The 25,006-nt window shown below is 46.2% G+C and overlaps 1 protein-coding gene across 36 annotated transcripts; it reads right to left on the reverse strand.

Moving 5' to 3' along the window:
• Window positions 1-20: 20 nt before the first annotated feature.
• Window positions 21-19,152, reverse strand: map7b (microtubule-associated protein 7b). Of its 36 annotated transcripts, none has more exons than XM_078093276.1 (20): window positions 18,943-19,152; window positions 9,351-9,509; window positions 9,160-9,237; window positions 8,400-8,563; window positions 7,649-7,766; window positions 7,179-7,280; window positions 6,669-6,779; window positions 6,165-6,260; window positions 5,011-5,130; window positions 3,922-4,094; window positions 3,281-3,420; window positions 2,896-3,125; window positions 2,659-2,809; window positions 2,397-2,577; window positions 2,204-2,308; window positions 2,075-2,125; window positions 1,957-1,990; window positions 1,765-1,879; window positions 1,485-1,654; window positions 21-1,352 (listed from the first exon to the last, which is right to left on the reverse strand). In XM_078093276.1, the coding sequence occupies exons 1-20, from the start codon at window positions 18,986-18,988 to the stop codon at window positions 1,342-1,344; spliced, it is 2,355 nt and encodes a 784-aa protein (XP_077949402.1). In that variant the 5' UTR covers window positions 18,989-19,152; the 3' UTR covers window positions 21-1,341. The 36 variants fall into 36 exon arrangements, with proteins under 36 accessions (XP_077949402.1, XP_040016554.2, XP_040016548.2 ...); XM_040160620.2 differs by having other exon boundaries at window positions 3,281-3,423; XM_040160614.2 differs by lacking the exon at window positions 18,943-19,152 and adding an exon at window positions 14,322-14,511 and having other exon boundaries at window positions 3,922-4,070.
• Window positions 19,153-25,006: the final 5,854 nt, after the last annotated feature.

Below are 25,006 nucleotides of genomic sequence, written 5' to 3' on the forward strand. Positions count from 1 at the left end.
AAAATGATTGAAACACCAAATTGGTTAATCAATTCAAAGTTTTATTCACTTGCCAAACAGTACAGCTCAAAGATCTCGTCCCACAGCCTCTCGTGAAGTAAAGGGCTTGTTTGTTTTTCGAGCCTTCGTGGTCAGTCTTAGTAAAATATATCTGCTCTCAAACAATTTATAGGATATGTATAATATTATTTACAAGCAATTTATTTTAATAAGTCAAGAATAGAATTGTATGTACTTCTGGAAGAAACCAGCACCACATAACCAAGTTTCTTTCTCTTTTTGGTGGTACAAACCGGTGATTTTGGTTTCAGTGTTTTATGCTATTCCCCTTGTCTTTCATTCACAAAAAGTTGCTTTGACAGTTTTCATAAACTTCAAGCTGCTGACCAGAGTGTGCTGGGAATGCATGGCTTCATTTCAGCAAGGAAGACAAGTCACCTCTTTCTCCCTGTGATGCGGTAAGGCAAAGGAGCGTCAAAACAAACACATCAGATTATTTAAGATTAAACATCACCAACAAATGATTTTGTTTTGAGAAAATAAATAGTCCACCTCCAACACCGGCCGAGTTAGACGTGGCCGCCCACGTCTAATTCGATGGAGTAAATCTAAACGGTAAACAAATTAAAGGAAAGGGCAGGACTTAACGTCAAAGCAGATTCTTTTTTTTCCTAAATTCCTAACAGACATTACCGAGGACGACAAAGAATTACATTTCATCTGTACAGAATTGAAATAAAACTAAACAAAAACAATCAGTAGTTTACACCATAATTCTCAGTTGACAGTATTTTCATTTAACTTAAAGCACATTACTCCAGTGCCCCTGCCTCACCCCAATAATAACCTCTAGTCTTAAACAATGGACACAGCAAAAGTACATTACACTTCATGCACCGACATTATTCCTTTATCCCATTCCTTCTGTAACATTTCAATGGAAACATTGAAGATGTTTAGTTATGAGGCTCCAGTTAAAGAGTGCAAACGCGTTGATGAAACCTGGTTATTCGGAGCCTGTTGCGCAAGTTCCAGTTCAAACGACGATTACAATGTGTTGTACAGCAACAACAAAAAAAAAATCTCTTCAAGTATTGTGGCTGATCTCATTTTAGCGCACGCGCACACACACGGCTAGTTGTGACGGAGTTATTTTGGGAGATCTTTAGGAAATGGCCGCGGTGCTCTTCTGTCGGGGGAGGAAGTGAACCTCTGCAAGGCTCCGACTGCTGCTGCGAGTCCTTCCTTTGATTCAGTGCAACAGCGTCGGGGGAAACCTCTCTGAGGCCGTCTCACTTCACGTCTCTGTGGGTGTGGAATCATCTCGATCCAACGGGCGCATCAGGCAACATCTAAACAAAACAAGGGCAACAAAGACAACGGCTATGACGTAAAGAAAACACCAACACAGTTGTGATAAATATTACAGGTTGTCCACTAAGGAGAGTTGGTGGAGAAGAAGTGGTTTACTAGATATTATTGACCTGGTCCCTGATGCAATGAGATATCCTCTATTCCACTCAGAGGCTTTGTGAGACCGTTCTCCCTGAAGGCTAAAACAGGAACTCGCTCCTCCTGCTCCTCCTCTCCCTCAGGAGGAGACCACCTGGAATCGGAAGGCAGTACAATCACCTCTTCAAACTCCCCGTTCTCCCTGGAAAAACAGGATTGAAGGAAAGTGTCAACGGAATCACAGCCACCAGGGGCACAACGTATAGAAGAACAGAAGGCTTCTCTTGTATATTGGGTCTGCTGCAGCACCACCTCTGGTCGGGGCGGCTCAGCGCTGTGGCGTTGGACTCAGGTCGGTGGCCGCTGCCGTTGCTGTTGAGTGTCGGTGACGCCGCCGCCGCAGACGGACTTGGAGCGGCGGGAGTCACTGATGGCGAGAGAAAGATCAAAGTCAAACACGACGTCATGGGAACGGATGAAGTTGTAAACCTCCAGAGACATTACCTGCGTCGTCCCCGTTCCTGTTGGGAACAGCTTTCTACGGATGGAAAAGGACAAAAGCAGAATGAACCCGCATGTTCTCCGTGGTTAGTTAGACAACACATGTCCGTTTGGCCTTTACCTTCTCTGCCGTGTCTGAACGTCTCGTTCTCTTCATGATCTCCTCCAGACGCTGAAAGAAATAAGCTTTTACGCGCACTGCACATGAGGAAGATTCCTTCACAGTTGTTACAGTTGTTTGTGTGTGAACCTTTTTACGCTCCAAGCGCTCGGCCTCCGCCTTCTGGAAGTGTTTCTCTCTCTCCAGTCTCACCCGCTCCGCCTCTTCTTTCTGCCGAGACTCTTCCTCCTCTTTCTAACAAACACAAACAGCCACAGAGTTTTATTTTATTGTTGCATCCACAGACGTGCACTCAAGAGTCCGCTCGGAGACGTTCTCTCACCTGCTTCTGGAGTCTCTCTGCCTCCTCTCTCTCTCGCTGAAGCCTCTCCTCCTCCACCTTTTTTTCCACCTTCCTCTCCTCCTCCTCTTTCCTTCTGGTCTCCTCCGCCTGAAGCTGAGCCTCCTCCTCTCGCTTCGCCCGCTCCTCGGCCTTACGGCGAGCCATCTCCTCTTGCGCCAACCTGCACAAACACCCGAGGGGGTCACATTCGAGGACGCGCGTGCACCTTCGGAGGTCGTAGCGAGATCAGCGGCCAGCTTACCTCCTCTGCTCCTCCTGTTGCTTTCGCTCCTCTTCCTCCCTCTCTCTCTGCTCGCGGGCCAGGCGCCGATTCTCGGCCAGGATCCGGCTCGCCTCCTCTGGGTCTGTGGTGCCTGCTGAGGGCTTGTGGGCTGGTGGACTGCAAGCGCTCTCTGGAAGGCATCGTAGATGAGAATTTGAACCTGGGAATCTGGTTAAAAAAAATGGTGAAGTGGATTTGAAAAGGGGGGCAACTGACCGCTGGCTGCTGTAGCGGCCTGTTCACTACTGGTCCTGTTCTGACCCAGCGGCTGAAGCCGAGGCTGAAGAGGACTGAGAACCTGCTCGGCTTCCTCCTCTTTAGGGGCTTTGGTGGGTTGGGGGCTCTCTGGCGTGGCCCTGAAAGGACGGAGATTTCCAGGGTCATCTGCCCCCGGAGACTTAAGCAGCTTGGGAGTTGGGGGTCGCCCAGGTGACTTTTGTGGAGGCCTGTGTGCAGGAACAAAAGCTCTTACATTTTTTTTTTTTGATGTTTACTTACAAAACCTTATTGTACACTCACCAGGCGGCTGCTAGTCGTCCACGAGTCCAATTTGTTCCGATTCAAACTCATTTTGTCATGCATCAATGTTGGGTTCTCCTACCTGCCAGGTGAGGGCGCTGTCCCTTTTCTGCTCTTCTTGCCTGGAGAAGAGGAGCGCTTTCTGGGGGGCAGAGTGAAAATAGGAGCCAAGGGTAGTGACAGGTTGCTCCATGACTTCCTGACGTGGTCACTGTCCTTCTGCTGCTGTTCCAGGAGATGGAGGGGAAAAAATGAGTTAAATAAATCCTTATTTAGTACGGCCAGGATATTAGAACCCAGGTGAGAGAGTGGATGAGTGGTATCACTCATACGTTGGATTGTGTCTGGATTATGAACATGTTTGGTGTACATGTATGAGGTTGTCTACAGGTCCCTGTGTGGAATAAATAGTACATAAGATGTCCTAAGACTGTAATGGTATAAGCTGCGACACAGCAGGAGACAGATGGACAGCGTGTACCGCATTATGTGTGTCTGTGTGTGTTTGTGTGTGTGTGTGAGGACCACAAACACACAGTGAGCGACTGAGCTGTGCATTCGTCGGAGTCAACATCACATTAACATTATCAGAGCAAACAGACTCTAATGAGAGCGTCACATTAGGAAAAATCGACCTTCACCCTAGGTTTGGTCAAAATTGCCACCCCTCACGACTCGTAGATGTTCAGTCCAAGACACGTGCAGGCCGATGACGCGACCCACCTGTGTGGTGCCGGCGGTCCTCCTGCGAGCGGTCGTGGTGGACGACGAGACGGCCCCCTTGCCGAGGCTCCTCTCCTGGCTGCGGCAGTGAGGAAGCGGCTGGGCCTGCAGGGCTTTGAAGGACATGGAGCCCATGGGGTGGCAGGACACTGAGCGAGGACAAACAGGCATGGCTACGGTGATGCACCGGTGGGGGGGCGTGAGTTTCGGAGCGTTACGGGGGAAGGCGCGGACGAAGCGGGGGCGGTGCCAGGGGTTTGATGGGCAAGAGTTTGATAAACGGGAGCAAGGCGATAGGAAGGAGAGGAAGGAACGAGAAGGATGTCACATAGAGACAAGGCAAGGGAGGACCAGGGGAGGAATGAAAAGAAGAGGTTTGGTTGAAACGGAGAAGAAGAGAAAGAAGGCATTAGCGCTGCTGGTAGGAAGCACAACTATGCTGTTAGGCTTTTAAAAGAAGCATTTAGTAAGACCAGGTTAGAGAGTGAGAAGAAGAGAGAATATGACAACTTGTAAAACCACAGCGCTGTAGGGAAAACGTTCCATTGACTCAGTCTACGGGTTAAGGTTAGGAGGAGTGTAAAATCTAGTTACTACAAAGTACCAGCAGCAAGTATGAATGCAGAGAAATGCACCTTCACACAGTGTAGGTAATGTCTATTGTATAAAAGTGTGCAGAGTAAAAGAAGATGCGTTGTGTGCGGGTCAATTCGAGGAGTTGTTGTGTGCGAGTGTTACCCACACAAACTGTCTAAAGCCACTGTCGCTATGGTAACAGTGGGAGAGAATGAATGGCATCAAGAGGAGAATACTTCTGAAACAGCTAACAGCTAATGTGTGTGTGTGTGTGTGTGTGTGTGTGTGAGAGCTCTGAGTGCCTTATACAGGCTGGTGTAGGACGTTTCAGACGGTATAATGCTTTAAGTCTCGCCAAATCTGATTAACATTCAAAACCGTTCGGTTCAAGATGCCAAAACAGAACGAGCGTAAATACTTCCAACACTAACAAATGCTTTCCCTCACTACGGACCATGAGGTCTGGGAGGGGGTCTCACATGCCGGATCCGTGTGTGTGTGTGTGTGTATTACCGGTTTGCTCTCCAGACAGACTCGTGGCACTGCGGCTCCGAGCCAAGTAGGAGTGCGTCGGCTGCTGCAGGCGGTTCACCACGTTGCTCTCCCATGGCGTCAACGGAAGACGGCGCAGGCCTGAGCGCACATAGAGATAAAACATGAGGCTTGATAACGACTTAAAGTATCAACCGCCCACTGATTAGCCTCAGCTATCAGTCAAAGCATATTATAAACTATGCATTTGCTGCTCATTTCTTCCTTCGCACTGCAGTGTAGGCGGGGGGCTTAAGTGAAGTTATATGCATGCACAGGCTGATACGTCACTCCTACACCTGCATGCACCAGTTTGTTAGTTGAGACGAGGCGGTAAACAACCTGGAGTGAAGCGCAGACCAAGAGCATTCATTTAAACAGCGGGGAACAAAGGACATCTGCATTTGAAGAAATGTTTTTAAATGTTTCAGGAAATAACTAATAACACAATTCAAGTTTATTTTTGTGCCATGCAGTCACTGATACTTCGGTAGGAGTGTTGGCATATTGTGCCTAATGTACAGCCTATTAAGCCAAAGTGGACAATTAAACGATTAATAGACCTCCACGATAATCTGATTTGCTACTTAAAGACAAAGGACAGTTCATCAGACAAAACATGCAGCACCGCTCGTCTTGGTAACGAAGCAGAGCACAAGGTAGCCGGTGTCAAGGTGAGGGGCAACGATACAGCTGGGCTGGAAACGGCGTAGAGGAACCAAAGTCTCTAATCTACACGTCATTGTAATCAAAACACGCGATGGTTTCAGAGTTCATAACATTTTTTGTTAATAATGTTTTCTCTAATTTTTGGTTGTTCATTTCTTCAGGGAAAAAACCCAGAAACCTTCCAACAAAAACAAAAGGATTATCCGACGGAGGATTAGAGAAAGGGGTCACGCTAAAACGAGAAGGGGGGGGAACTTGATCACAGAAGCGTTAACGCATGCACATGTATAATACATGCCATGTGATAATCGCATTGGAAATATTGCACATCGTACTATATCCAGGTTTAATTTTGCAGGGCATTCCTCAACAGTTTCCAGCCCATGATCTTTTTGCTTTGCAACATACAAGTAGTTTGTAACATATAGTAGGGAGGCACCAGGCTGCAAAAGGTTCCCAGAAAACACCTGTGTTTTTGTGTTGGGTGGTCTTTCCCTGGTGGAGTCGGGGTTTGGACTGAGATTTACTAATGACAGGAGACGAGGTGGTTCTCATCTGTAAACCTGTCAGCGACAGAGAATACAGGGTCCAAGGTTTGAATAAAAATAACTACATTGGATCAATACGTTCCCTTATCTGTCCGTTGACTATGAACACACAGCGAGCAGCGTGTTAGATTAACCCGGCATGAAGGAAACAAGCAAAAACCGCTACCGAAAGACAAGGAAAACAAATATAATCCACCAGACTGATTACATTATAGGTTTCTTTAAAGCCTTGTGTGTAAAGAACGTCAAACCAAAAGGATAACTTAAGAGTACAAATATGGGAGTGCTGCTACTCTTTTCATCCAATTCTCCATTCAAAAAAGTGCACCGGTCACCACAACACACGGCATAATTCACAGACAAAGGCAGAAGATACTGTGATAAATCATCTTGGTTTTGTGTGTTCATGATCGTTTGCGTTACCTCGGTCCGGTGAGTGTAGGAGTGTAGCAGAGGAGTAGGACAGGCGCTTGGTAAAAACGGGGTCTGGGTGTTTGGATAAATTCATTGTGGAAACTGACCGCCTGTCGGCATCTGGAAACAAAGAAAAACACGATAAAAGCAAATTCATTAGAGTTTGAAAAGGTGGGAAGAAAGGGAGAGCTGAAGCTACCAATCTCTCTATGAGGGGTCATTCTAGTCTATTCTAGTTAACCAGGTTAGACATGAAAACAAAAACTAAAAATGTCGCTAAAAGGGAATAAATGTTAGAAAATGAATTAATGCTATATGGGTCATATGTCATCTAAATATGGAGCTATAATGGTTTGAATGCACAACACAGTGTCCTGTTTAAAAACAAGATATCTACATGCAAATAAACCAACAAGCTACTCAATGCTATTCCCAACGGCCTACTTTCACACTAACGCCAGTGCTGGAGCCAGCGGTCCAACACTGGCTGCCTAACTGACGCGGTGCTTTAATATTCACATTGGGAGGTCATTCCGTATCTGCGGTAGGGACTGAAAGCACCCTGCATGTGCTCCAGTCCAGCAAGGTCGAGTGGACAGAGGAAAGCCGACTCGACAAAACCTGGACCAGGAGGGGAGAGGACAATGGCAGAGACACAAAAGAGCAGAGGAGGTAAATCAGAGAGCGAGGGTAAGAGAGAGAGAGAGTGAGAGAGGAAGTGAGAGAGCGTTTCAGAATGAGAGAATGAGAGAGTGAGAGGGGGAGAGGGAGGGGCAGAGCAGCGTGTGAGTCAGCGGTAACAACAGAGGCCAGCGGATCTGCAGAGTTCAAATATACACATGGCAGAACAATACTGACACGCAGAGCCAGGCAGACATATGCACGCAAGAGACATCGGACATCATGGAGACGAGATTACAAGAGTGTCCAATGAACCGGGGAACACGGAGCACCCTTCGTGTTGCGGGTAGTGTGTGGTGGGAAAGTACCGGCCGGCGCGCTGGGAGTGTTTGTCTGCAGCGCCCCTCCCCAGGACCAGCGGACGGGCTTCGGTCTGGTTCTCTGGCTCCTCTCCAGCGTGCGACGGATCACCGCCTCATGACGAGTCTTTGGTCACGAAAACAACAACAACAGCTTTTGATTAATACAAACAAACAAGAAACACACACCAACACCCTGACATGAAACCTGCTGCTGCACGAAGGAAGCAATGCTGCTGTGAATGGACACATGTGGCGTGTTATGTCTGAACTACAATTGTGTAGCGTGTTTTGGGCAACACAAGTTGCACAAATACCTGGAAGAGACAATCTTCTCCCTTTTCAAAGCAGCAGTGAGACAGTATTTTAAGGCGAGGCCTTTCGTCTTATCTCATCTCACCTCACCTGTTCTTCTCACATGTCATCTCCAGCCACACCTTAAATGTTTCATTCTAAAGCGCTTTTAGACTTCTGAAATCAAAACTTGACAGCATCCTTTAAGAAACCCAAGGGGGACATTGCAGCCAGCTACGTGTTTCCCCACAGTGCCGTAGGAGTAACACGTTGATATTAGCTACGGTTAGGAGATAGGAGTGAAGTTCAAACTCCAGATAACTAAAGAGGGAAGGGCCAAGCAGCGGGTAAATGGTTCACTAGAAACTGAAACGCATCTGCCGGTTTACGTGGAGCATGTTGTGTTTCATGTTGCGGTGAAGCCGATTGTGATGCACCGGTGTGTACAGAACCACGAGCGTCACACCTGGTCTTCCTCCAGTTTCTGCCGTCGCTTCTCCTCCACGGCAGCCCGCTTCCTGTCCTCCTTCACCCTCTGCTCCTCCAGCCTCCTCCGCCTCTCCTCCACCTGCTTCTCATAGTGCAGCCTGGCTCGCTCCTCTCGCCCCTGCCACTGGGCCTCCTTGGCAGCTGCGGCACACACAAGCAAACACGGACTCAGTTCATAGTGATTTGATGCGCCGCGCAGTAGCGTGTGGCTGGTACAAACACGCACGCACACACACGCGCGCACGTGCTTGCAGTGGGACGGGTCAGCTGGAGATCATGTGACAAGGCTTTAGCTCTCAACACAAAGAAAATCCCCGTGCCCCTCAGCCGGGGCCGGAGGCATAAACACTGTACAACACCATGAAAACAAACACTTCAGCGGCATGAAACATACACAGCCACTGGCCCTCCGACCCATCTGTTGTGATGCGTCACTCACACACGCTTACAAAAATCTCATTCAAAACACAGGCTTCCCCAAACCCCGCACCGTGGCACAGGGTTTGGGGAAGCTTGCGTTTTGAATGCGTGATGTAACATGGGTGCCACGGCAACAGCCTGGCTTCAGCCCTCGACTTTATGTAACACCCAGAGAAACGGGTGCTTCACCACGGCACCGGCCGAGGTCAGTCAGGAATCGTAGCGGGGAAACACCGAAAAGAAGGGGAGGGCCGCACTAATGTGCAGTCCACACACACACACACACACACACACACACACAGTGGAAGAATACACACCATTCTGCTTCTCACGCTCCTCCCGGCGCTCACGGGCTAACCTCTGTCTCTCGTCGATCTTGTTGAAGAGCAACGAGTCTGCAACGCAAACAACTGTTAAACATCAGAATTGAGAAAAGCAACCCTTTGATATCTCTCCATAACGGACTCAACGTGTGAAAAGGTTTCCTTCGCAGGCCTGCAGGACTTACCCGTTTTGGGGGCAGCATTGTTACTGGGGCTGGTGCTGGTGGTTGTGTGAGTCGGGGTGGGGGTCAAGGTGGGAGTGTAGGTCTGCCCGGAGCCCGAGGAGCCGGGCCGGGTGCCTGAAGACGATCGGCCATCCTCTGATATGTACTGTGAGTAAGACGCTGGGGAGGGAGAGAAACCAGACAAGTGTCGATAACCAAACCTCAGCACGACAGAGACACCGAGAGGGAAAAGAAGAGACGGAGGACGATATAACGTTAGGTAGATCCACCAGAGGAAAGGTTTTGTACATCCGCATTTCTCCAAAACTGTGATAGAGTTACATTTATCTCCATCCATCATCAAATCAAAGACAGGTTGCTCTAGTGTTTCCATAACAAACCGCTTTTAACACACGTCAGACATACAGAGCCCGGGAGTGACCAAGGACAAAAATACCTGCTTCACGTACATCCACGGCCGGTAACAACAAAGGTTTCCAGCGCCGTTAAATTGTCCAACAATGAATTCAACAGCAACCACCAAGTGAGCTTTATTTCCCCGACAATCTGCAAGCGCACAATAATCCCTTACAAATCAAGTGCTGTCAACACGTCCTTTATAAAGCTGTATCAAGACAATTGCCTAAGGTGGCGGCTGGCTTGAATCACACCGCTAGCATGCTTTAATTATAATTATTAGGTTGTGCTCACAAATTCATAAAAAAATGAGGGAACAATTTAATTACCTGCAGTGACAGCTTGCGTCTTGGATGTTTCCCGCCTTGTGAGTCTGTGTGTGCGTGTGTTGTGCTATCATGGTAAAATGTATGACACGATTCGCCACAGAAGCGACTTTCAGTATTCGACCAGGTGTTTATATTTCGGTCACTGTGGCAGCAGCATGAGAAGAAGCAGTCAGCGAACCTTACCGCTGCGTAGTTGAGATCAAAATGAAGACAGGAGCATCTATTCGATGGGTTTAATTTTATACGGTTTGACAGGGAAGATTAATGAAAACATTTCCGTAAATGCGCCAAATTTATCTTCTTCTATAGTCTCAAACAGGACAGAAAGGAAACTAAATGAACAAAACTGTCTCCCTGCACACAGTCAGGCTCAGGGTGACTCAGCACTTCCAGGTCAGGCCCCCCGGCCACAGACACCAGGCTTAACTGGGCCTTTCATACACAAACAGATGAGCCTGTCCCAAATGTTCAAACAAACACATTCGAGATAAAAAAAAAAAAAGGTGGGATACTAAAAGAACTAAGAACTTGAATTAGCGTACCGACAGACTGGGTGAACACACTAATCTTATTCTTCTCCACGTGGTTTCTTTATCTCTTTGCTTCAACGACCTGTTCAGTGGGGTAATTAATTCATAATGCCGGTGAAAAGGCAAGTCTCAGATCTCCCTGGTGAAGAGGCTTTATTGTATTTTCCATTTAAAATAACTTAAAAATTGAAAGTGCAACTACTCATAATTCAATAATTCTACCATTCACAAAGGACACGCTGGACAGAGGTGTGAGGTCATCGCTGCAGAAGCATTGTATTTTGCAGTCTATGAGGCTTCCACGCAGGTGTGTGCCCAAGTATGAACAGGTCTACACTGCCTCTGGTGCAGCACTATTTAAACTAGTTACATAATGGCTATTGTGACAGGAAAGGCTGTGCACGGCCCGGTTACAGCAATGTCTAGTCAATGAATGTATTCCTCCCACTTGAGGTCATTCGCCTTTAGCAAATGATTAGCGGAGAACAATGTCCTGGAGGCAAATACTACACCATGCACCATGAGCAATGTCCACCCAGAGGACACATGAATCGGGAAGACATGAAGGAGCTCTTTCTATTTGAGGAAGTTAACTTCTAGCGACTGCGTGAGTGGGACGCTACACAATAACCCGGTGGTGACAACCTCAGAGAAACTGTGCGTACACATGATTAACGGGGAGGAAAAGAAATGACGGGTCTTTATTAAAACACAATCCAGTACAGTAGGTCTGCGTGGCTCTTACCATCTCTTAATTTGACTAACATGTCCACTGGTGTGTTAGCACTGGCAAACGTGGCCTTCTTTGATGGAGCAGTACACAATACACACCAATGTGAGTCAACCTAAAACACTGTCAGGCCGGGCCCTTCTTTGACAAGTAATAAATGTCATTGGATGTGGTTTTGCATAGTTTACCAGTCAGAGCCAAATAAACAAATGTAAAACTATGAAATGGGATCATCCTCAGAGGTCCGGCGAGGTCAACGTTGCAGGGCAGCAGAGTTTCAACTTAAAACACATATTTTTAAGTGGTTGACTGGAAAAAAATAATGGTCATATATATCTATATATAGATCTATATAAGACATGAGCGCTGTGAATGCAAGCCACACATTCCAAATGAATCGCTTACATAACCGGACATTTCTACACTTCTCACTCATCTTCATTCACGTCCTACTGTTTTTTTTTTGCAGCAAAGGCAAAATGGCGTATTTATGACCAAACAACGCAGTAGTTCATTGTCTCGGATTACACCATGCCACGCAGTGCTCAGCTCAATATGCTTCACTTATTTACGGTGCAGTTTGATTCCGTCTGCTGCCTCTCCCAGCCTCGTTCCTCTGTTGCTGAGGTCACTAAAACGAACCTCATTAGCAGAAAGAACAACTGCTTGCATGCACCAGGCAGTAAACCCCCCCCTGAACTTCTTCTCGCTGCTGGAGGACCGAGTCATAACAAAACTGTCCCGTTGCTGACAGAACTCGGCGTACTCGTGTTCATTCTCAGCCTGCGCCCATTTGTCAGTGGAGCACAAGTCCATGACGTTACCTGGAGTTTGGTGCATGATGCCAGGATGTGACCTGCTGAAGCCCAAGCTAGAGCCACAGTCCTACAAGTCAGATCGGAGGGCCAGGAACAACGTTCCTGCTTCCTGTAAACATCCCACACAGTGGAAGATAAGCTCCGATCCGAAGTCCATGGCACGGCGAGTAGGTGGAAGGAAAAAGCAAAAAGAAGAAATTCCCAATAACTGAAAAGGGGACCAGGCAAAATATTATTTTTTCAAAATGAAAAAGAGAAAGCAGGGAGAGAGAATGAGAGAGAGGGGTCAGCTCTGGTCAGCGTGACTGTGATCGAGAGCCGGCTTTGACCACGAGACAGGTTGTGACTGTCCAACCCCCGTCCTTTTGTCCATGTGTGCAAAAGAGACAGAGAGTGAGACATAGGGAGAGTGTGACTGTTTAATCTGCCCCACCCTCACTCAGTGCTGGAGTGTGTGTGTGTGTGCGTAACTCTCCCCACCCCCAATCTATCTGCATCGGCAGCCGGATTAAACGGTCACAGATAGCGATTAATGTTGGGCTGAGCGGGCCAGCGGGTGGCAGGCGAGCACGCTGTGTGCCTCGAGCCTCCCCTGCAACCTGAGAGGATTAGCCCGCTGCTAACGCTAAGCTAAACGCTAAGCTCCAGCCGACAGACACCCCCCCTCTCCCCACCGCCCCCCAGGACAGGCCATCGGGCCTTTGGACACCAGGTGCCTTCAGAGGTTTGCTATGCATCCGCTGCACGTGGCAGGTACAGGTTTCCGCTCAGATGACAGGAAAGATGCAGTGATATGCTGTTGGTGTTTTCATTTTGTGGTTTCTTATTCTGTGATTGTTGTGATGTTATCACAAACTTTTCATTGGTGGATTCGTTTCCAGATGAAATGGGACGACCATGACATGTCATTAAGAATCACAAAAAAAAAAAAAAAAAGAAGACACTCAACATACCAAAACACACGTCAACTAACGTCCATCAAAACTCCATCTGCACAAACCTCCATAACACATCAACAGTTTGTATTGTTCATTTTTATGTAGGAGTACTAAAGGCTGCCCTATTGATAACTTAAAGGTCGGCTAAGCTTGGTCTTGCATGTCTTGATGAGTGAAGGCATGCGTAAATGTATGCTGACTTTTTGTACAAGCATAATAGCACTGGGCATATTTGAAAAGATCATATCAGAGCAGGTCTGTCATTGCACAATACAGAAAATACTCAAACTACTTGACAGTTACCGGACTTCACTTTGAGATTGTGCTCGCTGCACAATACTCTCTCGTCTCCTCTGCTCTATTATTTATGGTTTAAGTAGGATGCACACGCTTTCCCCAAGAGAACAGTAAAAGCCTCGGTAGGAGAATCATGTCTCACTAAAAGGAAATGCAATCAACTTACTGTGTGTGCGGGTTGTTTGTTTTATCCCATGTAGCCGTTACAAAGACAACCACTTTAATTCTGAGGATAATCACAATGGTGCATCTGCACACCTTTACAGCACTGCTGACTTAACCTTGTTTCCACGTTATTGGTTTCAAGGGTTGTATTGTGGTGCAGAATCAGTCTGTAATGCAACAATACCCATAAACACACTGGCCATAGCCTCTTTCGCTTTAGTTCACTACCAAAAATGGATTTCCTGAAACCAACATTTCCTGGAAATACGACACAACAGGTCTGTCAACAGTGACTGAAAACCTATGTAAGAAAATTAACAGCAAAGCAAATCTTCCGCGGTCACACGATTGAAGCTCTGGACTAAAGCCAGAGAGGAGAAGTTCCCTAACAAGTTTGCAGGCTCACAGACGCACGCTGTTCTGACTGATGCATTACAATGTACACGTATGAAGTAGACTGCGCTGTCACTCCCACCTGCTGCCCTTGTGTGGACTCACTATTGCCATGTCAGCTGGTTTACACACACACACGCACACACACGCACACACACACACACACACACACACACACACACACACGTCTCCAAATTGCTGAGAATGATGGGTGGGGAGGACTTTTCGTCTACGTGGTTAAACCACACAAACACACTTATCAAATACACTTGCTTTATACACTGAATTGAATTGCGCTCACGCTGTATAAAGTACCACAGCCTGTACGATCCATTACGTTGGCTACTTGAAACCCCCGTCAGTTTCCCTCCGTACCTCTTGTCTTCCTCCTGCAAGCATCTCTCCGTCTCTGTCCTTCCTCTTCCTCGGTGATGGTGAAAAGTGCCGGGATGGCGGAGCGGCTGCCTCCCTGCCTCAGCTTCCACTTGCCCCGCGTGCACCCACCTCCTCCTCCTCCTCCTCCTTTATCTCGCCCTTTACTATCTGGCATCGCTTGCTAACCCTTGAGCCCCTGGCTACCTCGCTGTGCCCCTGCCCATCCCACCCTGCAGTGGGGGAGGGAGGCAGGCTGGTGCTGGACGGGGGGGGGTCACCCCTAAAAGCGCTCTTCGTGGGGAAGACGTAGACGGCTAACAGCTACTGCTAACAGTTAGTTCCTCTGGATGTGCATTGCTGCTCTGAGCCAGAGACAACGAGGGAGACAGAAGAGAAGAAATGAAGAAATGTGACGGATGAGAGAAAAAACGCAGACGGTTCAAGAAGGTTTAAAGGACAAAGTTTGGTGAGATGATGAGGGAGAGCAGGAAAGAGAGACAAACAGCTGCCTACTGTGCCAAACAGAGAGACGGAGCGTGCAGCAGAGTCCGAGGATGGCTTAGAAAAGAAGACTTAATCCACAAGACCGGCTCGGTCGGAAGCTGGAAAGATTGCAATGCCCTCGACTCCTCAAGAGATGCTGCTGCTGTCACTACTCTTACTGCCGCCCCCTTGACTCTCTTGCTGGGCCTTTTCTGCAAAATGCAAACTTGTCAGAGGAATCACATCACATAGGTGAACACACACACGCACACACACACACACACACACACACACAGGTAACAGAGTGCAGCAGGGCCTTTAAAATATTCAGTGCAAATCCAGCAGTGGAAGGTGAGCCGGTACCGGTAAAGAGTTTCCCTGACAACCACCGCACATGGACCAACGATGCAGTGGTAGAGTGGAAGCGAGAGAGCAGTGCACACTTTACACTCACACACACAACTACGGATGCACGTCTATGCACACACCAAAGCAAATTATGCAGTGCTGGAGCGGCCTCTGTGGAAGGGGTGTGCTCATAGAGCACATGGTATGTGACCCCGCCCCGTTCTCAACCTTAAAGCGCCATCAACCATTCGACATTACGCAGTACAGTAAATATGCAAATCTTAGCTGGCTCGTTTCTGGAACAGATATACACAGAAGTAGGAATGTGCAGATCAAATGAAATATCTGAGCAGCAATAACAGACAGTATGTGGTTTCACTTTCATTCCATACACTGTCACTGATAATATTCTGGAAATTAAAGACGGCAAAGAGAAGATTTGCTGAGCATTTGGACGCTTGCACACACCCACCGTATAGCAGGTGCTGTGAAAGGGAGGGATGAATAAAAGGGCCATTGATAAAACATATTGCAGACCACTAACAGTGCAAACATCAGTCTAAGCATCATTGTGTCCTGTACTTACACAGGCTGAGCCCACATCCACCAAGGAAAATAGACACACACACACACATCCACACAGATTAAAGCAACCAGACGGCTTGAAATCCTCCTCAAAAATACTGTGCAGAGCAACAAAACGATTAGACACGAGCACTGACGCCCAGAGTGCAATTAAGTCCCGCCCACTTTTCACTGCTCTCCATTGACTTTATACTGTGGCTCCTGCCTTCTTGGCCGTTTCCTCTGCCAGCAAAAACACTGAAAAATGCAGGGAGGTGCACGGTAATTAACCCAGAACCAAGGTCTCATTAGTGGACGGCCCAATAAACTACAAATAATACATGAGGCATCAGCAGGAACAATGAGAGCTCCGGGCGATCCTGACAGGGTGCCAAAAGTAGGTGGAGAAAGAATGCTTTGACAGTACGCAATGTTACTATTGTAGTTACCTTAGCTGACCATATCTGCTCGCTAACTACCAACTTCCATGATCATCTTAGCCATAGTAGACATGCGGTGCTACAATCATAAAACTTGAAGATATCTAATGCATTTTGTTACGTTTCCAACCTTGGTTCCAGTGAGCGTACTTTTTGGAGTATCATTTGTTGCTCCCTTGGCCTTAATTAAATGACTCATTCAGAGTAGAGTATTTAGCAGACATACGGTTTAACATCTACGGCGAGCCTCTACAGTATCATATAAAGACATTCACTCGCTGCCTCATCGCCTTAGGGTGCACACTGCTGTGCAACTGCACATTCATGAGAAAGCAATCTGATCTTTGTCCCTGCAGGATACAGTAACGCGGTAATCCTACCCTGAGACATGAACCGGAGAGGCTCAGGCACACACCCTTCTCACACCTATTGAGTGTGTCTACAAGAGAAACACTGACACGGAAATTGATCAAATATTTTGACTGTTGTATGAAGAGGGATACGTTCATCAATGGATTTAATTGAAAGAGTAACAGCAAATTTAGCTGATATGCTTGTCAAGAAAAGGTATTTTATCTTCCATGTGAGGCATCTAAACTGTTACAAGTTAAATACATGACCTGTTGATTCCCTTTACATGTGACATGTTAATGTTAATGTCACATATAAAGGGCTTAATTTCATGTGGTGACCACATTCTCTTATTAGACAGATAAAGCTAAAAGCTTTATATATTTTGTTTACTGTTTTCACTACACGGGGGTCCCTCAGTGACATGAGGTGTGAGACAAAAAAAAGAATAAGAATTTTTGCAAATGTGGCAGAAAGCAGAAAAAATCTATTTGTCAGGTGATAAAGAAAACAATTGAAACTGGTCCTAGAAAAAAAAGAAAAAATATAAAATATATAAGCGGTAACACAGCGGATAATCACATAGGTCCCGACTTCACTGTTTTGGTGTAAGGGGGTCAAACAGTTCACAGCATCATGGGAATATTATATAAATAATGCTTCTAAAAAGGAATCACTGTGTTGCAGAAAATGAGAGTTTGCAAGACAAAGGGGGACAAAGCTATGGTGATGTTAATGCGTTTGGTCTTTTGTTGGCATCAGTTGTCGATAGAAGCTGCGCGCTCTTTGGTGGTTCTCCGATTAAACAGTTCGAAGCCAAGAAAGAGAATGGGGAGGTTTAAAAATGTGACATGGTAAGCTCATTATAGCGTGCCGTGAAGTCAAAGCGAGGAACAACCGAGACGTTAGGGCTTATCCCCGATTCCTCGATAGGTGTTGTCGACCTAACGACACAACCACCCAACACACAACATGTGGGTTGCTAATAGATGGAGATGGACTCTTGTGTCACAGTCTTGTACTTACAACAAAGTCTGTATTTCTGCCCTCTGTGTGACAATTTTTGTATAAATGAATCTTCCCCCACATCTCAACATGGTCAAGACTGCACGCACGTCATGCCTCTACAACGTCAGGCCGCTTTTCTCGCTTCAACTACGCACTTATTTGACAGAGATTACAAACAGTCTTAATCTTTCATCTGAGACTTTAATCCAGCCTGTTTTTAAATAGTTGAGCCACTGAAGTAAATCACATGATATTGGCTATAGCTCATATAAACTTTCTAACTTTCATTTATTATTTCCAGGGTTAAACTTCTTCTAAACGTTAAACATCTTTTTAGATGTCACTGATTTCAACCACTTCAATATGAAATAAGTCTTCCGAAACCATAAATTGAGCTTCGAAACAACAAAAGTAAAACACTTTCTGAAATCTAAAAGTACAACTGTGCAGACTCAAACCCCGGCCAAAGATTAGAGAGCATGTAATGGCGGCGCTTTAAGTGTCTGTGCGATTATTTACTGCCAACTGGACACCTAACACTGCTTTATGGGCCTCCAGCATGATCAGTAATCCAGGAAACCCTGCTCAGGTACAACAGGTATTCTGCGGCTAATTGAAAACACCTGTTGTGCGTCATTGTGCTTATAAAGGGTTCGCGTATAAAAACAGTATTGAAGCAGTATTGAATCAGACTAAAAAGGATTTACCCCCCCCAGTATTGTTCGGCCATTGCTCTGATGAATTGAACTGGATGTTATTATTGGATTGACAGCAGGTCACACGCTGCGAAGCACAACCATTTAGTTTTCGGATTTCTATATAACATTTATTTAACTATGCAGAGTAAATCCTGCTCTGCATAACACAAACGCACTGCACCGCAGCTATAGATGGTAGAATATTTTTTAATTATTAAACACGACAACCCACATTATGGACAAATGTTTGACAAAAACGGCCGGAAAACAAAGAAGAAGCGTTGCTGTAAGGAAACAGGCGTTCCGTCTTCTGAAGAAGCTCATTAAATTCACCTGTCGCGTAAACTGAAGCCGCATTACGACGACAGAAATGTCACCAACAGGTGTCCGTCCGCCGGCTCTAACGCGTCCTTCAGCGACGAACAGGCGAATCCGTAAGTGAAGCGTTTTTAAAAGCACGAGCAATGTCTTTAAAGACCACGTTAAGTAAAAACCGGTTTGACGGTTAATCCGGTTCCCGTGACCGACCGGGAGCCGCTTCTTCTGTAGTCCAGGGCGTCAGCGTTCAAACGTCGACCAAACTCACCTGAAGTTTCCCCCCCCCTCCCCCTTTATCTCAGCTGCGCGAGGTGCTTCAAATGCCAACTCGTCCTTCTTATGAAAACAACAAAAACAAGCTTCAGGGGGGAGACGCGGAAAAAAACAACTTTTCGGCCCGTCGGAACTCACCTTGGGACTCGGGAGGAGACGCGTCGCTGCCATCCTGCTCCGCCATTTCTCCTGACGTCAGCTGAGCGGGATCAGCGCGAGGATGCCGAGTCGGGCCAGGTCCCCTCCCACGGACAGGTGGGGGGACAAGGGGTCACACCTAATAGCGCAATACGCCTCTGCTAATGTGTTCTCCCACGTCACCGGGACGGGGGGGAAAAAACAAAAACTATTTGCCATCGCACGTTTGCTTTAACGCACCTTTTATGCGCTAATGTGGCCTCACGCGGATCATTTGTATTAGTATTATTGGCCGAGCGATTGAACATTTAGTCAATCTATGTCAATCTAAAAAAAAAGGATATTTGTAGGTCCACTTGGTTGAAAACGGACTGCTTGATAAACTTGAGATAGTTCATCAGGTCTGTGTAAAGTGTCATGCTGACATCTAGTGTCCGTGTCGGTAGAACAGAATGTCTCACCATTGTCAGGGATCTCGTGACCTATATTTTAGTGTCTGTTCAAGTTTAGCAAAGTGGTCACAAACGGGATGGGGAAGTAGAATGTTAATAGCATTAGCCTTGGTGTCTTAAACGGCAAATCTTGACAGCAATTGTCTTCCTAAGCATATTTAGATGCATGCTTTTAAATGAGATTACATATGAGACAGAACAACAAGACATCAAACTAAGTGGTCCTTATCTATATTCACATTTTGAGACCACCACAGCGCATGTCCACCACAAAATACAATTGCTGTCAACGTAACAGTAAAGCTGTAGTCTCTCTTATTCCCTTCACTTGCTTTCAATAAGTAAGATTAACATAAGATTAACATTCTAAACTGGGCTTTTCTGATTGTGATCTATCGGATCAATCTTCCAGGAAAATTACATTCTGTATGTAACAACGGTACGAATAGGCCCGTCCTGCCAGGGCCTCTGTTCAATCTGTTGCTACTAATATACACGACCAGCAGAGGGAGCTCTCGTCTTAAATAAACAATGCTTGACTCATCAAAACTACACTCAAGCCTCTACGGCCAATGCCTTTACAATTGTGTTGCGTTTATACATCAATGAGATGTTACAATAACAAGATGAAGCTAATGGCAGAGATATTAAAATGAATGTTGTCTAATATTCGGAATATATATTTATATATGCATGGATCCATTTTTTTTTAAATCCATTATGTCACATTTCTACAGGTTTATCAATTCACCAAATGTCAAAATCGGTCATCAATTGACAAAACATTGCATGGAAAATGCGTAAAATATTACACTTTGACAGTCGCCTCTTAAGAAAGAAGCCTTTCAATCCGACAAAATGACATTGGAGACTGAAATGAACCAGACCACTGTTGTTTCAACGAACCCACTGATATTTGATCAAGGATTCACCGTTCCCGGCTTGATGTATGCTAATCTCCGCTCACATCGCTGCCAGAATCAGCAGGCTTTCCCCCCTTCCCCCCACTTCAATCCCCAATAAAATGACTACTGGTTGGTGCAGGCACAGGCGATACCATGGCAACCAGCTGTTTGTCAATTCCTCTGTTGGTGTGCGAGTCAAACACACACTTTTGGCCACCTCGGTACCTGACGAGGGCAGAAAAGGACAGGGTGGGAGAATGATTGAAAACAGGGAATTTCAGCTTGTTTACGGTCATAATTACTTACTAACTTGAACCGTTGCCCTTTATTTGTCTATTTCAGACATAAACCCCTGCAGACAAAGCTACTCCCCCCCTCCCTCCCGGCTCCTCTTTAGTGTCTCTTTTTCTGTCTCCAAAGACAGGAGTGGCTAGTACAGGGTTCAGTGAGTGCACAGTGGTTGGGCCTGACGTGGCGTTCAATCTGCAGGAAAGTCACCACAAAACAGATTTTGTGTGTTTGCTTGACCTGAATGTGCGCAGGATTCCAAGGGAAAGGGACGTTGCTACTTTGGGATGCTGATCCTCTGGTTGATTAATGCTGCTCGCCCACGTGGAAGATATAAGCTAAGGGTGTCAGTGGGCTGCCGAGCACTAAGCAGATCGAGGAAACGATTGTTTTTTTTCCAGGACAAGTGGCCTCTTTGCTCCTCGCTGATTTATTTGGATTAACTTGTGTGTGTGGGCCAGCAAACATCAGTGCTGAGATCAGATATGTTTCTGCATGTCTTTATCTCTTGGGATATGTGGCATTTAAGCCCCCTAAAATCCTTTCTATAACACTTATGTATCCATGTTTAAATACGCTACGGCCAAAGTTCAAATCTGGGGAAAACGAAATTTAAGGTTTAATTCAACGGTTTAAGAAGTCACACCAATCTGCTTCGTAAAGAGTGTGTATTTGTGGTTCGATTGGATGGGATTAGATAAAAGCTTTCTTAAAGCCTGATTGGTGTATGGAAGAATATCACCTTTTTTTTTAAATTAAAACCAAACACTCTTTAAACCAGCGCGACCACCACCAAAAATACCTAGACAGACAAATCTTTAATTGTATTTAAAGTACTGATTATGAAGTGATAATTGAAGAGGCAATGAGGTAAACAATGCATACGGTGCAAAAAATGTATTTCAAACCAGCTTGCAGAGACATGCCGCTATGTTGGCAATTAGTAAACACACCGCCAACAAAATAAAAGCAAACAGATGTGATAACACCAGCGACGGATATTGGATTATGAATACATTTTCACGACTCTTATAATCTTTTTTTTTTTTTCTCAAATTATCTATTGCATTTTTCATCCATTCAGTTGAATGATGATCTCATCATGGTGATTTCACACATACATGCAATTAATTATAAAGCACTATGTCGTTATGCAGGTTCAGCTGCTGTCATCGAGTAGCCCACGTATACTCTATCAATGCTGCCTTTTTCACAGCAGACAAAAGCAGATGAACTATTTATTGTTATTGCCGTTATTGCTTATTCACTCCAGTGTTTTCTATTTGGTCACTTAGACTACACCTGCCTCTTCGTCTCTTTCATTATGTCTGCCTCTGTCGCCCTCGTCTCTCTATCCCTGTATTACCTTTCATGCAGCAGACAGACAGGACAACGTCTCCATAGAAACGCGCAACTTTTGTATTTTTTTTAAACATCACTTTTCATTTTGTGATCGCATTGAGGAAACAAATTTAACCCGCAAATTGCCGCATTCAGGATGCTTTAACTTGTCTTATTTTTTTCTTTGAGGAAATAATAGTTGAGAATCAAATAGGACCAACGTAATGGCCTGAGCATGCAGTCATGTTGGGATAATAGCCTCCTTAATTATTGCCTCTACATAATTCACTAGAAACAGATGGCATAATAGAGAATGATCTGAACTCACCCCCCGCAGATAAATAGATCCCCCCCCATGTTGTCCAAATAGACTTGCCCTGCCTATGTGTGTGCGTGTGTGTGTGTGCCCTTGAGCGCACACACACACACACACACTCAGCTGCTGCACGGTGCATGCTGTATCGAGGTATGAGACCTTTTACATCGGACTAATCTAATCCCACTGCACAGAGAGGGCCAATCACAAGAAAGAAAACAACCCTCAAAAACAAGCAGTTCCTACAGGCCAGCAGACATATGGCTACGTGAACCAAGTAAATAGTGCTATTAATTCTAAATCCCTGCCATTAATCCCTCACGAGGGTCAGAGTGCTATTGTCTGCACTGCAGGATTTGTGACAGCAGGATTTTATCTTATTCCAGGCATATATTGTGTGGTTTGGATCGCCATCCTACCTCTGTAAGCATCCATGATTGCTATACTACTTCTACTCCATTTCACAGTACCATAATGTGTTTTTGACTCTAATTTAAAAATGCTACTTTTATTTAATTTGTATGACCCATCATCCATGTTGGTGATGATGGACGATCTGCTGTGTGTATTCGCAGCAGTTGTAGTCAAAGTAGTGATGGTAAAGTCAAGGTTGGCAACCAAGTCAGTGTGTTCATGTGCCCACCGACATCTTTTTTATGATTAAAAAAAGATTAAGAGTGCTTGAAAATTGAATGGGCTCAGTGTAGTGAAATTAAATGGATTTCCCACAAGGTGCACTGCAGGAATTTACACACACATACACACACACAAGCATGCAGCGTAAGTGGAACACGTGCATGCGTGTTATATAGTATTTCTACTGAGTTGAGAAAGGAGGTTATTCCCAGGGATTCGGTATACTCAAATATTCAGTAGATGTCAAAGACACACAATCCTGCTGGAAAATTGCTCAATTTGACGTGAACTCGTCTGGCCCACTTTGCGAAGCCGTCTCTTTGTCTCTCGTAAACGCACCCGTCGTCCTGCCTCACATGGAGGTCACTCTCTACCGTCCCGGTAAGGCGGGAGTTGTGGTGGCGCAGATCAAGTGTGCGAGGTGAACAGAAGAATCTTACCCCCCCCTCCCCCCCCACACACACACACACTTCTCTTTCTCTCTGTCTGGGTTGATAAGTGATGCTGTACTACAGGCTGAACTGCTCGGCATGTGAATGAATTAGCAGAACCACAACGGCGTGACACATCGGCCCCGGCGTTTGTCTGATGCTGCAGTTGGCTTCCACAGCGGTGGAGAAGAGATGGGATCCATCTTCCAGCAGAAGGGAACTGGCGGGGAGGGGGGGGGGGGGGGGGGGTCCTGCTGGTGTCAAGCCTCTCTCATCTGTCTCTGTGCCGCCCGGGTCATGTTCAGTGTCTGCCTGTCTTTTTTCTCTCCTCAATCCGTCCTCCCCCCTACTCTCTTTCTGTCCTTCTGAGCTATCGGCGTGATAGATCACATCATCCACAAGGGAAGAAAATGAAGAAGAAGGGAGGAGGAGGTGGGCGGGGGGGCAGCAATGTCAAGAGAGAGAATGACAAAATGAGGAGGGGGATGGGAAGGCTTAAAATGTACAGTAAGGATCTCTTGGCTATTTAACATTAGCATATGCGCGGTGTTTTTTCTTTTTTGCATTCTTTGAAAAACGTACTCTGGCCGTGTAACCGTAACAGCTCGTGTAAATCGCCCTTCCTCACCCTTGCCAATCGAATTTCATACATCCACACAATTCGCCCTCCTTCTGACAAACAACTGTCTCCGTTCACATCAGTTTTAATGGCCCCGGAACGGCATGACCGACAGGGACTCGAGGACTCTGCTGGTGTGAGATCTGCTGGTGTGCAGCCAGCTGACTGAGCCATCGTTGGGGGGGATGCTCCCGTCCTCAGAGATTCTCCTCACATTCACCTTGCAGTCCCAATTATTCAAGGCAGGGCGCAGGAGTGCTCCCTGCCAGCCAGACCCAGCTGTGAAAAGTGGGTCATGGAATTTAAAGGCACACGCAGCCTTGTTGCACCGCACCGCTTGGGCTTTTCTGTCCCGCGCCCAACACGCAGTGAGCGTGTGCAATTCTGCCTCCTGCCTTGACGTCCACGAGGCGGTTTGGGAATGTATGTCAGTGAATCACAAGACATTCACGTTCTCTGCGGGAATGGAAAAAAAGAGTCTGGCACGTTCACCAAGTGTGTCTCTTCCTGTCTGTCTCTGTCTCTTAAATGCCCTATATTCCTATGATTAAAATGCATGAGCTTGGATTTTCAGGGCGATGGACTTGTTCTCTCAGCAATTTCTACCTAGCAACAGTGTACAGTAGGCCATATGTGGCTAGACATGCTGCAGAGAAAGGCTACTCATGCGCACATTGAGCAATAATGTCATACCCTGATGAGCTCTTTACAGAGCCAGACAGGGTTGTCCCACTAAACTACTCTCAGAAGGGAAGCATTTGGCAACCACAAAGGCCTAATACGGCCCTCGTGCATGGAACACAGACACGCCAAAGCACACACGTAGGCCAAGGACCACGCGCACGCACAGCGGCTGGTTAGCGCAGCTCAGCACTTATTTATGTTTATAGGCATTCGCTTTTTGATTGTGTTCATTAGTGTGATTTTGGTACCTTTTGAACAGAGCCTGGCTAGCTGTTTCTCCCTGTTTGCAGTCATTATGCTAAGCTAAGCTAGCCTGTTTTATATTTACCCGACAGGCATGAGAGTGTTCTTTGTCAAACAAATAAAATAAAACCACACAGGGAAGGCATCTA

This window comes from Gasterosteus aculeatus, chromosome 18, assembly GCF_964276395.1.
Source record: "Gasterosteus aculeatus chromosome 18, fGasAcu3.hap1.1, whole genome shotgun sequence".
In the NCBI taxonomy this organism is placed as follows: Eukaryota; Metazoa; Chordata; class Actinopteri; order Perciformes; family Gasterosteidae; genus Gasterosteus; species Gasterosteus aculeatus.

Bases quoted from the DNA above. Each gene is read 5' to 3' on its own strand.
- map7b (XM_040160611.2), bottom strand. From the start codon at position 14,496: ATGCCAGATAGTAAAGGGCGAGATAAAGGAGGAGGAGGAGGAGGAGGT. The intron at 9,510-14,321 runs GTACGGAGGGAA...CTCCCTCCCCAG, and splicing joins TTGCAGGAGGAAGACAAGAG to CGTCTTACTCACAGTACATA. The intron at 4,095-5,010 runs GTAATACACACA...GCATCACCGTAG, and splicing joins TCTGTCTGGAGAGCAAACCG to CCATGCCTGTTTGTCCTCGC.